This window comes from Elaeis guineensis, chromosome 5, assembly GCF_000442705.2.
Source record: "Elaeis guineensis isolate ETL-2024a chromosome 5, EG11, whole genome shotgun sequence".
Lineage (NCBI taxonomy): Eukaryota > Viridiplantae > Streptophyta > Magnoliopsida > Arecales > Arecaceae > Elaeis > Elaeis guineensis.
Window position 1 is genome coordinate 38,231,883 of NC_025997.2, and position 13,502 is coordinate 38,245,384.

At 39.5% G+C, this 13,502-nt stretch overlaps 1 protein-coding gene across 4 annotated transcripts in view; it reads left to right on the plus strand.

Annotated features, from left to right (window-relative positions):
- Positions 1-2,025: 2,025 nt before the first annotated feature.
- Positions 2,026-13,502, plus strand: part of LOC105045358 (hexokinase-3) — a 37,362-nt gene continuing 25,885 nt past the window's right edge. For 3 of the 4 annotated variants that reach the window (XM_010923608.4, XM_073257902.1, XM_019850896.3), the window contains exons 1-4: positions 2,026-2,312; positions 4,934-5,084; positions 5,186-5,368; positions 8,706-8,780. In XM_010923608.4, the coding sequence (XP_010921910.1) occupies positions 2,041-2,312; positions 4,934-5,084; positions 5,186-5,368; positions 8,706-8,780 (681 nt within the window). In that variant the 5' untranslated portion in view covers positions 2,026-2,040. The remainder of the gene's footprint in view (positions 2,313-4,933; positions 5,085-5,185; positions 5,369-8,705; positions 8,781-13,502) is intronic. The other variant, XM_010923609.4, reaches the window with a different exon arrangement.

Genomic DNA, 13,502 nt, shown 5'->3' on the forward strand with positions numbered 1-13,502 from the left:
CCATTTTCGTGAGAGAAGAATAGCATCACTTCTCATATATAGCTACAGTAGATCATGCAGTATATAATAGCATTGACAAGTATCCAAGTGGAATGATAACACCTATGTTATCACTTATGAAGAGCCATTTATAAATATTATATTGTAATGTTGAGCAAAAGATCTTTTGATTTCTAACATATCAATTAATTCTATTTTATCTTTACTTATCTTTTTATTAGTTTTATCTTACTTTATACTTTAATTTTCAATTAAACTGTATCTTAAAAGTAGTGTTAACTTAAACCTCTCTGATAGTATATATTATATCTATTCAAATTTATTTTCTTCAAATGATGATAATATGACGGTGATGAAGATCCTTAAAGTTAGAGAGACTTAAACCCACATGATTCTTATTTTCTATTTTTGATTGTCTTCTTTTCAATTATTCTAGTGCCAGTAATACGCCCTCGCATCTATTCACCACCTATCATCTTTAGTAAATTAGCTAAAAAATGAGTTTTTTTTGACACATCTAAAGAGCCAACAGACAAATAATTATATAAAAAAATTTATCTCATTTTTATTTATAGTAAAAATATTATTTTACTATGTGGAAGGAAAAAAACTATTAGGGTATATTTTTTGTTTATAAAAAAAAAAAAAAAAAACATGCCTTGATAGTTACATCTCCCATGTTAACAATTTAAGGTTTTGAGTCTTTTTTTTTTTTTGATAAATAGGTTTTGAGTTTGTTTATAAGATGGTTTATACCGATATTGAGACTTGAATAATTATATTAAAATTAAATCTCTCTCCTCGTCTCTTGTAATGCATTTTTCATAACAAACTAACTGCATCACAATAATATAATACTAATTTAATATTTTCTAGGCATGAAATTTAGTAGTTTTTTTTTTTTGAAGCCACTATAATGATAATTGTCATTGATGCTTCATGACTTTTGATTATATCTTTTTTGATTACTTGTTTTAGAGCACATTGACCGTTTTGGGGGGTTGTGGTTATACCAAGGCAGTAATAACCAAATGAATGATGAATCTTTATAATGCAAAAATAGACATTGAAGGGTAAGAAACCAACACATACATATCAAATCTGTAAATCAAGGAAGCAAAAAAACATCCTATCTAAATTTTCACCGTATTTAAGATTGATCAAGATATGTAATACAAATATAAAATTTTATATGCATCCTAACTAATACCATCATCAAGTTATTTATCAGGTTAATATCTCCAATCAGAACAGCAAGTTTAGGTTTAGATATCACACGTACATGCTTAGTGGTCAAAATCTTTTTTTTTTTTAAATCTAATTCCAACCATTTGATAGATGAAGCTTTTTGTTTTTTTTTTTGGGGGGGTGAAAATAGATGGAGCTTTTCAAAGTTTATGCAAATCCCAGATCCAGTCAAAGCGCTGACTGCCATGTCAGTGAAGCAATTAATGCGAATGGCAGAACCGTAAATAACGGCCAGCCGACCATGAGCAAAACACCTCACTGCTGATGCCAAAACATCCGCCGCTAAAAAGAGCTCCGGTCGCTTTCGGACCGGCCGACACCAGTCAAAATGTCAAACTTCGAGTCCCCATCCGCCATTAATTCTCCATCCCGGGGGCAAATCCGTCTTTCGGATTTTCTCAAAAAGGCCTCCGGGCACGCACTCCACTTGGCTGTCGAACGCTATTAAAAAAACCATTTAATATATTAAAGAAATAATTTAGAATTAATTAAATAATTAAATTTGATTAAAAAATGAAACCTCCTCCCACGTTCCCTTTCGTTTTTCTTCTCCTCTTCCATTCTCTCCCTGCTTCTTCTTCTCTCTCCTCGCTCTGTTCCATTCTCCTCGCCACTTGGTCGAGCGTCTCGCCGTTGCAGGCGATCGCCGGGCGTCTTTTCTGCCGCCGGAGCTTTCGTGTTTGGCTGGTTTTCTTCTGGAGAGAGGGGGAGAGGGAGGGGGGGTTGGGGGCGGTGTTCGGCTGATGGAGTGATCTGGTGGAGGAGGGAGCATAGGTTGGTGGTTGTGGGGGGATGGGGAAGGTGGGGTTTGGGGTGGCGGTGGGGTGCGCGGTCGTGACGTGCGCGATTGCGGCGGTGCTGTTGGGGCGGCGGGTGCAGAGCCGGCGGAAGTGGAGGCGGGCGGTGGAGATGCTGCAGGAGTTCGAGGAAGGGTGCGCGACGTCGATCGGGAGGTTGAGGCAGGTTGTGGATGCCATGGCGGTGGAGATGCACGCCGGGCTTGCGTCCGACGGTGGGAGCAAACTCAGGATGCTCCTAACCTTCGTCGATAACCTCCCCGATGGGTATCGCTTCTTTGTCTGGAGATTTTTTTTTTTATTGCAGAAAGATCTTGAAGCTTTCATGGGCTGCTTATTTCTGATTTCTACTGGGTTTTACTTGACTATATATGAGTTTCAATAGGGACTTGGTCATATATTGTGGGATGCTATAATCGTTGTCGCTTTGTGTGGTTGGGAACTGATTGGTAGTTCTTTACGATTTCTTTCTCTGTTGTCTTTAATCGTGGTGGTCTGGGGATGTAGACAGAAATGATTAATCTTAGTTGGGCATGGTTCATTTTATTTTTTGAAATCTGAATAAGGTGTTTTAATTCATTTGTGTGGCGTTGGATGTGAGGTAGAGGTGCATGGGTTCCATGATCTGTTACATTACATTCTGGCTGCTTGTATTTGTTAGTGTTTATGTTGTTCTGCTGAACTTCGAAGCAATTAGCTATATATGGCCTGTATCGTGTGTAAGTATTTTGGGAGAAGACAAAGTTTAAGAGCAATGCTATGCTGCGCTATTCTGTTCACGGTCCAACATGGCGGGAGGCAATTGGTGTGATTCATGGGTGTTGGGTGAATTTAGAAGGCTCCATGTCAGTGCCATGTTGGACGGTAAATAATGGGCTACAATAGCATTTTTCAAAGTTTGAATATAATGTATTTGTGAACATTATTGTTTCAAATATTTCAGGTGGCTTGCTTTTGCTTTGCTCGGTATCTGTTGCCATTTACAAAATTAATTTGCTTGTTTCAATTATCCTAAATGTACTCTTGTCTTAGAAGAACAGTTGTAGCTCGGTGCATAAACTATTTAACTTGTCATGGCTTTGGCATGACAGATTTAAGTTGGTTTAATTTGATTGCCCATTAATAAATATATCTGTTTCTTTCTGATTTACCATTGGTCCATTCTCCATCTGCATTATGGTCAACCATAGGGTCATAGAATCTTACCATATAAAGCCTAAAAAACTCAAAAAATGTGCTCTATGGGTAAAATAACAGAAATGAATATGGTATTGAAATGCCACTTGTTGGCTAGCTGCATCTATTTTTTGGTGATTTTTGTTGTCACAATTCATTGTCGTCATCATATTGAGTTGTTTGTAAACAACATATTGATTAACTTAAGACTTTTACTTGTTGCTACTAGACTGTAGCTGACAAAGTGTTTGGTGGGACATGGATAGTTAGAAATTCACTGGTGGAAGTTGCAGTCATGGTGGTGTGAACAGGAATGACATGACAACAAAGGAGAAGAAAGAGTGTAATTTTTGTAAGCTAGATTTTCTTATAAATTTTTTATTTAAACCTTTGTAGATACGTTATATATACATTATTATTCTCAAGGGTTGGAGGTTTCTTTTTTCATAAATAAAATGTTTATGAACATCCTTACGTAAGATCTTCACATCTTTCTACCTGACTCGGTGTGACCAATTAGATAAGTTTCCTTATTCACCAACTAGTCATTTAGGTTTTATATTCCAGGCTATTTCTTTTCCAAATATCTGCGGAAGGCCTGGATGGCAATGATTTTCATTCCAATAACATAATCTTGTATTCTGAAGATCTTGTTCAATATTAATTTTTAAATTTTTTAAATTATATCATATGCTGATATCTGTACTATGTCAGTTGGTGCTGCTACAATGTGAAAAGCACACATACTGACATGTTTATATTATTTTTAAGGCCAAATCTGAGCTTCCTACCCAGCAATAGTATCATGTTTGGGTTTCCAAATTTGACTTCTATGAAACATTGGAGGTGATAAGAGCACAGCTGATGTTACATTTAGAGGAAAAGAAATCAGTGCTAGTTCAGTTTTGTCTTCAACATGTTATGCCAACATGCTGACGTGGCTAAGAAAAAGCTTAATCCTTATTTATTAGGGTAATCTATATGCTTAATGCATTGAAGGTGTTATTGACTATAATTTAATTGAAAGCTAAAGTAAAAAATTGCAATTTATGGTGCACTATTCATATTGGATCAGCATGATTTCTATTTCTTTGTTTGTTGCTCGGTTGTATGTATTTTTTCAATGTGGATAATTTTTACATTCAATAAAAATTAAAAAGAAGACCCAACCATGAATATTCATCTAAGAACCTGGCTTTCTAAATTATTTTTTAGAAAATAAAAAGAATTGCTGGTTGTGTACTTTGCCTTCTCTGTTTTGCATCTTTTAGGGCGGAAGATTTTAATCTGATTTCTCCTGGATGTCTCTATGGATATGCATCTTTTTACATCTTTTGATTTTCCTCCTAAAGAGAAGTGAGCACACTGTGGGAGAGGAGGGAGGGGGAGTTGATTGTTCTGGGTCACGGGATGGACCAGTTGTTTGTGGTCTAATTCTAAAATGCTACGTAGAATATGGGTTCTTTTGATTCTTTATTTATTCATAGAGTTTTTGTGGGAGGGGAAGGAGGGGGGAGTTAATTGTTTTGGATTCCCGAATGGACCTCTTGTCAACATTCTATTTTCATGCAATGATGTTGATATGGATTCTTTCTGGTAAAATTTGAGATGCTGTTTTCCAACCCTTTTAAAATAAGATCATCTCATTTATCGGTTAGAAAAAAATTCTTTTGTTATTAACAGTCATTATTTAAAAAAAAAAAAAAAAACAGGAATGAGAAGGGCACTTACTATGCTCTTGATCTTGGAGGAACTAATTTTAGAGTATTGCGGGTTCAGCTTGGAGGAAGAGGGTCCATGATCTTAAGTCACCAAGTTAAACACCATCCGATTCCCCAAGAACTAATGAGTGGCACAAGTGAGGTAATCTGGGCTTAGCTTTTCAAGCTTTCATCCTTCCTAGTTTTAATTTTTTGGTTATATTAGACGTTTCGTCCTAGTTAATTTCGCTGACTTTCATGCAGGATCTATTTGATTTTATTGCAAGGACTCTAAAACAATTTGTTGAACAAGAGGACGATGGTTCTGAGCAAAAAGTTGATGAGAAAAAGGAGCTTGGATTTACGTTTTCTTTTCCAGTTAGACAGATGTCTGTATCTTCAGGCATTCTTGTCAAGTGGACTAAAGGATTTTCAGTCGAAGATGCTGTAAGTTGTTTTTTTAATCAATGATTTATTTAAATTTTGACTAGTTGCTGGTCTAATAGTTGCTTAAGGCATATGTCTACCCTGGGTTTTGTTGATTATATTTCTTTTGTAACAGTTTGTATGGTGTGTTTGTGGTTTTTCTTTTCTTTTCTTTTCTCTTTTTCAGGCAGTTGTTCTGCATCAGTGAACATGAATGATCTGCTCATGGAGTGAAATTGGAGATGTTCATTTCTTTTGTATGAGTTAAATATAATTCAATTTGTGAGCCTAAAGGTGTTGATGTTGGGAATTTCTTCAAAATATGAATATAATATTCCTAAAAATAGAATATGTTAGTAAACCCAGAATTTGTTAATATATGAGTTATAAAACTAAAAATTCTTTTAGCAAAATAAGCGGACGCTTCATTAAGACATGCAATTTTCTTCTCATATAAATTATGTATATGTATCATATATATTATATGGTAATATTGGGTAAAAAATTGCATATGTTAATATGCTAACCTTTTTTTTTTGGTAAAAATATTCTAACCTTTTCAGCATTTTATTCATGCACATGTATTTATCAATTATGTCATATATTACAGGAAACCTGCATGTTCAGATCTTCTTCAGTCCCACCTGCATTGAATTCCATTTATGTTACCTATTCTGTCCAGTATGGTTCTATTATGAGTATCTAGAGCCCCTACCAAGAACTTGCAGCAAGCTACAAGAAGTTCGACCATGTTTGCATATGTATTTCTCTATGATAAACTTAACTTGAGGTTCTACATTACTCTTGCATTTGGTAATTTTTTGTTCCGTTTTGATACTTTTTTAGAATCTCATATACATGACAAAGTTTTGGGAATCAATACGTTTGAGTTCATGAAACACTATAGGTGCACTTCTTAATTAGCTTTTTTTAATCAGTTCTGGTTATTTTGATAATTGTATTAGTGAAGCTTGCAATCTTTTTGTGCATGTTGTTATGTTGTATTTCTAACTTTTAAGTTCTTCTTTGTGCCTGTTTTAAAAAAGATCTTCACCAGTCATGTTGGTGCACTTGTTTGTTTTACTAGTCGTTAGCCATTTTTTAAGGATAAATTACAGTGACGCCCCTTCAGGTTTTCGCAATTTGTACTTAGACCCCAAAAGTTTTAAAGTTTTTCAATTAGGCCCTAAGAGTTAGGTTTTTATTGCAATGTGGCCTAGCCGTCTATCTCTATCAAGATCCCTGAACACATGATAGTCACATGATATAACTTAAGCGAGGAAATACCAAATACGCCTCTGTTAGCTGGATAATAGTAGTGTGATGTGTTTTGGTGGGAATAGAAGGAGATCATGTGACCTCTTCCATTGCTCTTTCTTTGTTAGTAAACAAGGCATTTAAGAATTCCGATTTGAGTTTGCTTAAGAGAGAGAGGAGGAGAGACTGAAGGAAGAATAGACCATTGAGAAAGCAAAGGGAGAAGATAAGAGCAGAGAGCAGAGGGAGGAGAGGAACCTGCTGATTTCCATGGCCTTAAGTATGAACTCGGTCCAAAGCTCCTTCTAAAACTCCAGCCAAAGCTCATATCAGATCCTTTCCATTTCTGCAATTATGTTTGGAGGTCAGAAGCCGGCGGAAGTGGAGGAGATTGCTTCTGAGCTGAGAGTGTTCTCGGTGAGGTTTGGGAAATTCAAGAGGGCAATAGAGATGATGGTGCAGATGGTGATAATGTTGATGGTAATAGCAGTGTTAGAGGTAGTATAAGAAGAGAGTAGCAGTAGTAGTTTGGATGCAAGGAGATGCGACTATATGTGCTCTTATTAGTATGTTCTTTGGGAGGCAAATCTCCAAGTGTCTCACTACATTGGCTCTAGTAGGATTGGGAATGGTAAGAGGGTTAGGAGAAGGGGAGTTGGTAGAAATTCAACAAGTAATGATGTTTTGGAGGGCAAGAGGCTAGGTATGCTGCCAAATGTGAAAGCTTTTCCATGTCAAAGATCTGGCAATGGTCTAATAAGGAGGGGAAGCTCCCAATCTCTTCAGATGCTTCCTCTTTGGATGGGGGATTTCCATGGGCTAGGAGAAGTGTTGGGGACACATGAAACATGTGTGTACTGTGATAATTGTTGTTTTCTCCTCTGTTCTTGTTTCTTTTCTTTTCTTTTCTTTTTTTTTAACTCTCAATGGTGGTTATTCAACCTCAGCATCAAAATTCATATTTATCCCTTTTCTTTGCTTTGATTTATTTATATCTCTTTGCATATTACAGTTGTAGTATTATTAGATGGAATTTTCAAATGATAGTTGGTTGATGGGGAAAAGATGGTTCTATAGTCTGATGATTTGGGTGACTCATGGCTTAATTATTTTGTGGTGTTCCTTAAGTTTAATTTCCAGTCATCCACAAATATATTTTCCTTACATATTTCAAACCACCTTTGCTGTTTATTAGTTCCCTTTTGCTTCTGAATACTCAGAGACCAGTGATATAGAGTTCAGACTGCCTTGATGTTTGTAGTCCTCTCCTTGTTTTGATCTTAGAATTGAGAAGCAGATTTTCAGAACCCTCTACTTAAGATGCCTTTGTGGTATTATTATAGAGCAAAACGTCTGTAAATGTGCATCATTATTTTAGCTCTTTTTACTCTGTTTATACTCTGTTTATAAATGGGTGGCTGCTCTCTTTCACCCTCCCTTATCCTCAAAAAAAATATTTTTTTCCAAACATGATCTTTCACAAATCTCTTGAATTTGGTCATAGGAGGTATGTTGGCACTAAAATGGAGCACCAGAAAACAGGATAGGATGGTTAATATGAAAGATTTTATCCCATAAGTAGTTGTAGATATAGCTGTCAGGGTAGGGGCCAAGTGTAACTTTTTGAAAATTTTGGGATATACATGAAAATTGCAATTTTTTGAAGGAATATCTCTGTAATTTTCGAATAGATTATTCTGATTTTAAAATGAGAGGGTAAATTAGTAATTTGATGGTCGTCGTTAATGGCATGGGACTTCTGCTAGATGGCTGGGCCATATTGCAATAAAAACCTGAGTTTTGGGGCCTAATTAAAAAAAAAATTGATGTAAGTGCAAATTGTGAAAAATTGAAGGGCCGTTGCTGTAATTTATTCTTTTTTAATTAAAGTGAGTCTTTTAATTCTATTGGTATTTTTATCGAGTTTTATTCTTTAGAATTGCTTGGATGTAGGGTAATCATATGTGTTTTAGATGTAGTTTCAGGAATTGATATACCTGCTTAGGTACAGTATCTACTATGTCATCTATCAGTCTGGTTCACTAATTGTCATTCAAATTTGCATGTATACAAATTAACTAATGCCAAGATTGTAATCCAGGTTGGAAAAGATGTAGCCCGATGTTTAGAAGAAGCAATGACCAAGGCAGGACTAAATATGCAGGTGGCAGCATTGGTATGATTTGAGATTCCTCTGGTTGTTCTAGCTTAAAGTTTTGCTAAATTGTGGGGATTATTTTCAAAAATATTAAAGTAATTGCTTCAATCTTTGCTTTTTTGCAAGAAAAGGCAAATGCATATACCTGCTCAAAAACACATGTATAATAGTTACATATATTCCCATGCAATGTAAATAAATGCATCAACCATGTAAGTACTTCCAGCTTTATAAATTGATATACAATCATATGCATCTGTAAAAGGGCTAACAACAGTTTTAATCTCCAAGAACATGTCGTTTTAATCTGTTAACTCTTTGAAAGATATTCTTTTATATTAAAGCAATTGCTTGGCAGGTGTGGATGTGATATATCTTTTTTTGGTTGTATTTGTTTTTGCATCATAGTGCTACTGATATCGACTTAGTTGTTGGGCTTCTAACTTATTTCTCTATTCATTTGTACAGCAATACTACAACTGTTAGTTAGCATGGAAGTCAATTGCAATTATTCTTCAACTGCACTTATTCTTTATCAATGTGGATGATTTTTTTCAGGAAAAAAGCTTGTTGGTACTTGATATCACCATGTTCTGCATTTGATTTTTGTGTAACGAAGAGTACTCTATTGTTAAGACTTCTAGTTAGTTCAATGTGTAAGAAACATCCCGGGCTAGATATTTTGAGGTTCTAGGGTTAAAAATGTGCTTTTGTTCTTGTTTGGTTGGTTGGGTCCAAAATCCTATGGGATTTATGGCCTAGCCATCATAAGCATTGGATTATAAGCTACGCTAGACCTATATTTACAAGCATCCTCAACTACCTTTTGAGTAGGTCATTTCTTTCTCCCTATGAGATTCAGGCCGATCAACTTAAAAGATGGTCCAGAACACTTATAAACCCAGCCTATAATTCAATTTTTTTTTGATGGTTGTACTGGCCCAACCCATGAATCTCATGGGATCCTGGGCCTAACCATCCAAACAGATCTTTCAAGTCTTTACCTTATGTTTTATGAGTAAATTGTAAAATAACATACATTTAACTGGGGCCATTACAGTTTCTTAGTCTTTTAGTTGCCTTGATGGCAAGACAGAAATGAACATTGACATGAGGTGATGGGGACCAGTTATATTCTCTTAAGATAGGGAATATCATGAAAGGGGGACATGAGACTCGCATGCTTTAGAGTAATATTAGCCCTAGCAAACTTAATTTTGTTATATCGATTTGCTTTCATAGTGAGTACTTAGGAAAACCCTTAGAGAACACTTTTTTTCCACATTCATGGATTATGTCCGTTGGTGCAGAATTCCGCCGATGCCGGAGAAGCTGGAGTCGAGGGGATCACGGCCGCCGCCAGGACCTGCAAGGAAAGTCTAAACCGGAGTTGGGGGTGCTCCGGCAAGATCCTTCGACGCTCAAGTCAGTATTCTGCTTCAACAGAAATGGAGCACTCGAATGGGATTTTAGCAGAATTTTGAGATAGTGCTTAGAGCTTAGAGGAGAACGTATCTGGGCGGTCTCTTTTATAGACGGAAGAGCGTAACCGATTGACAGCGACGTCCGTAACTGTCTGGTAGTGAGCCGTTCGGGGCCACGTAGAGTTTGTTACGGAGAGTGGAGTGGTGTCCGTTGTTGCGACTTGCTAGAGAGTGGTGAGGCCACATGGAGTTTGTCACAAAGAGTGGAGTGGTGTCCGTTGTCGCGACTTGCCGGGGAGTTCGGGCCGGACGGCCGAAGCTCGGTTGGGACGTCTGGTAGAGCGGAATAGCTCTGTCTCAGCAATCTAAGAGAAGCTCGGATATTTTCGAGGTTGCTGACGGGTTAACTGTTGTTGGGTGCCTTAGGCGTTGATGCTGCAGACGGAAGTCATCTGCTGTAGAAGTTCGGACGGAAACTTTCTGTTGGAGGAATCCGGCTGGAGTCCGATTGCTAGAGAAGTCCGTCTGGAATTTGTTTGATGTAAAAGTTTGTCTGAAGACTGTCCGCTGGAGAGGTCCGGTTGCATGAGGAATCCGGCAGAAGGTCGACCGATAGCGAAATTCGGAAGGCGCTATAGAAGGTTGACCGATAGAAGAGTCCGGAAGGTGTTGTGGAAGTTCGTCCCCTGGAGGAGTCTGGAGGACACTATTGAAGTCCGGTTGGCACTGTTGAAGGTTGATGGCTGGAGAGGTACGAAAGACATCCGAGACAGTCGGTCATTGTAGAAATCCGACTGCTGGAGCCCGTCCGTTGTAGAAGTTCGTCTAGAATCCATCCGCTGTATAAGTTCGGACAGAGTCCGATTCTTGTAGAAGTTCGGATGGAGATCGCTTATTGTAGAAGCTCGGATGGAGACCAGTTGCCGTGGAAGTCCGGATGGAGATCGCTTATTGTAGAAGCTCGGATGGAGATCGGTTGCCGTGGAAGTCCGGATGGAGATCGCTTATTGTAGAAGCTTGGCTGAAGTCCGCTTGTAATAGAAGTTCGGACGGAATTTGCTTACTGTAGAAGTCTTGTTGTTGGAGAAGTCCGGACATTGACGAAGTCTGGAAGAAGCTCGGAGTAAAGTCGATCGTGACAGGAGGAAGTCTGGAAGAGATTCGGAGAGTAGTCGATCACTGTAGAAAATCGGCTGATAGTGAAGTCCAAAGAGTATTTGGAGCAGCTCGATAGACGATTGAAGGAGCTCATTATTGGAGAAGTCTGGAGGGTACGGTAGGAGTTCGTCCATTGGAAGAATCTGAAGGACACTGTGGAAGGTCGACTGCTGGAGGAGTCCGGATGGTATTGTGGAAGTTCGGACGGTCGGGGGAGTTCAGAAAGACGTCGCAAAAAGTCGGAAGCCGGAAGAGTCCTGAGAGGGTTGGCTTCTTACGAACTTCGACTGAGGTTATTTTATACCCAACACCAGTCTCCCTACTTCCGAGTTCGGGTTTCGAATGAAAGAAGTACAGAAAAATTTTCACAGCCGAAGTTGCCCCTCTTGATTTCCGTACTCGATTGTTTCTAGATATTTTGGCGTTTGGCGCGTCGGTACTGGAGTCTTTTCAAATCGAGGCGATCCGAAAATATTTTTTTGAAATTTTCGCTGGAGCGTTGCCCCAGGTACGACGCAATGATGATTCTGTCAGTCGTCAGCCGTCTGCCACGACGAGTGGGACACGCGGCGGTTGTAGATCGGTCAAAAGAGATCTGCAATCATTATTGCGTCGGACCCTGAGGTCTATTTAGACCCGTCTTCCTCCATGGGTTTCATCTTGCCTGAGATTTTTCTTCGGTCTCCTCTTCTTCCCCGAGAGCTTCTTCTTCCTCCAGTGTCCTTCTCGATCTTAGGCGCCTTTCAGGTCGACCTCCATCGCCTTCGCTGCCCTCCTGCACCTCTCGGACCAGTCTAGGTTAGTTTCGGAACCTTTCTTTTTCTTGCTGTTCTTCTGTTTTTCCTCTGCATTCCGCCCATTCGGTTTCTCCACGAGTGCCTTGTTTCCTATTTTTCCCAATTTTTTCTGGATTTTTGGGGTTTTCATTTGATTCAAAATGTCCTCCAACACTTCCTCCTTTAGCAGTTCTAGAAGTTCGTCAGCTCCAGCCCCCTAAAATCCTAATACTATAGATGAATCCGCATTTAGGATCAAACGTCGTCCGGTCTTCATACCAGACATCATTCCCAGCTCTTTGACCTCGGACGAACTCTCGCTGATTAGGATTCAGTATGGGGTTCCTCTGGAGTACGAGCTTGAGCTTCCCAGGGCAACTGACCGGGCTAGCGCCCCTCCCCCTAACCACTTTTGCTTACCAGGAAGCCTTCCGCGCTGGGCTTCGACTTCCACTTCCATCTTTTGTTGTTGCTCTTTTTCGCTTTTTGAACATTTCTCTAGTTTCAGTAGCGTCGAACTCCTTTAGATATATGATAGGATTTCTTTCTCTCTGTCATTTAGCTGAAGTCCGGCTAATTCTTTCCTTGTTTAGAAATTTTTATACTTTTAAGCGTCACCCCTCGGCAAAGGACTGGTGGTACTTCTCCCCCCAGTTCGGTAGAAAGGGGTTGCTGAAAGTGCCCCCTCTTCTATCCACAACTGGAAGGAGATGTACTTCTACGTCCGATGCCCGACCCTGAGGCTGGGGTTGCCCCCTTGGGGCTCCCTGAGGGACTCCGTCCGTCGGGCTTCTAGCTTGGGGAAGGACGACCTTGAAGCCTCCAATAAACTTAAGACTTATCCAGCTCCTCTCCTCTCCTCTCCGACCTTCTGAAGGAGCAACTTTTATTTAATGTCGGCCTGAGCCCTCTCAACCCTGCCAGTATATATATTTTTTTCTTTCTCAAGTCATTCGCTGCTTCCTCTTTTCTCTTATTCTGTTTCTAAGCTGTGTCGATCTTTTTTCATTGCAGATATGGACGCAGACGCAGCTCGGATACTAGCCCAGGGTCTCAAGGCCCACAAGAGGAAAGGCGCCGCAACTTCTGGATCGGCGAAGAAGGCGAGGGTAGAGGAGACAAGCTCGACCGTGCCTGCCCAGGCGGCCATTGCCATTGATGCCCCCTCCGACGTCGAGCCCGCAGTCCCTCGAGCTTCTTCAAGAAGCCCTCCGGCCGAGGTTCCCACTCCAGAGTCTTGTCCCGAGGAGGCGTCGGGGGCCGAAAGGAGGAGAAGGAAGAAGACGGTGGCCCGCAAGATCCGCAGCAGCAGGGCTGCCATCGAGGGGTCCAACGGCTCCAAAGAAGATCCGAAGGAGAATCCCTTCAACAACAGGGATTTA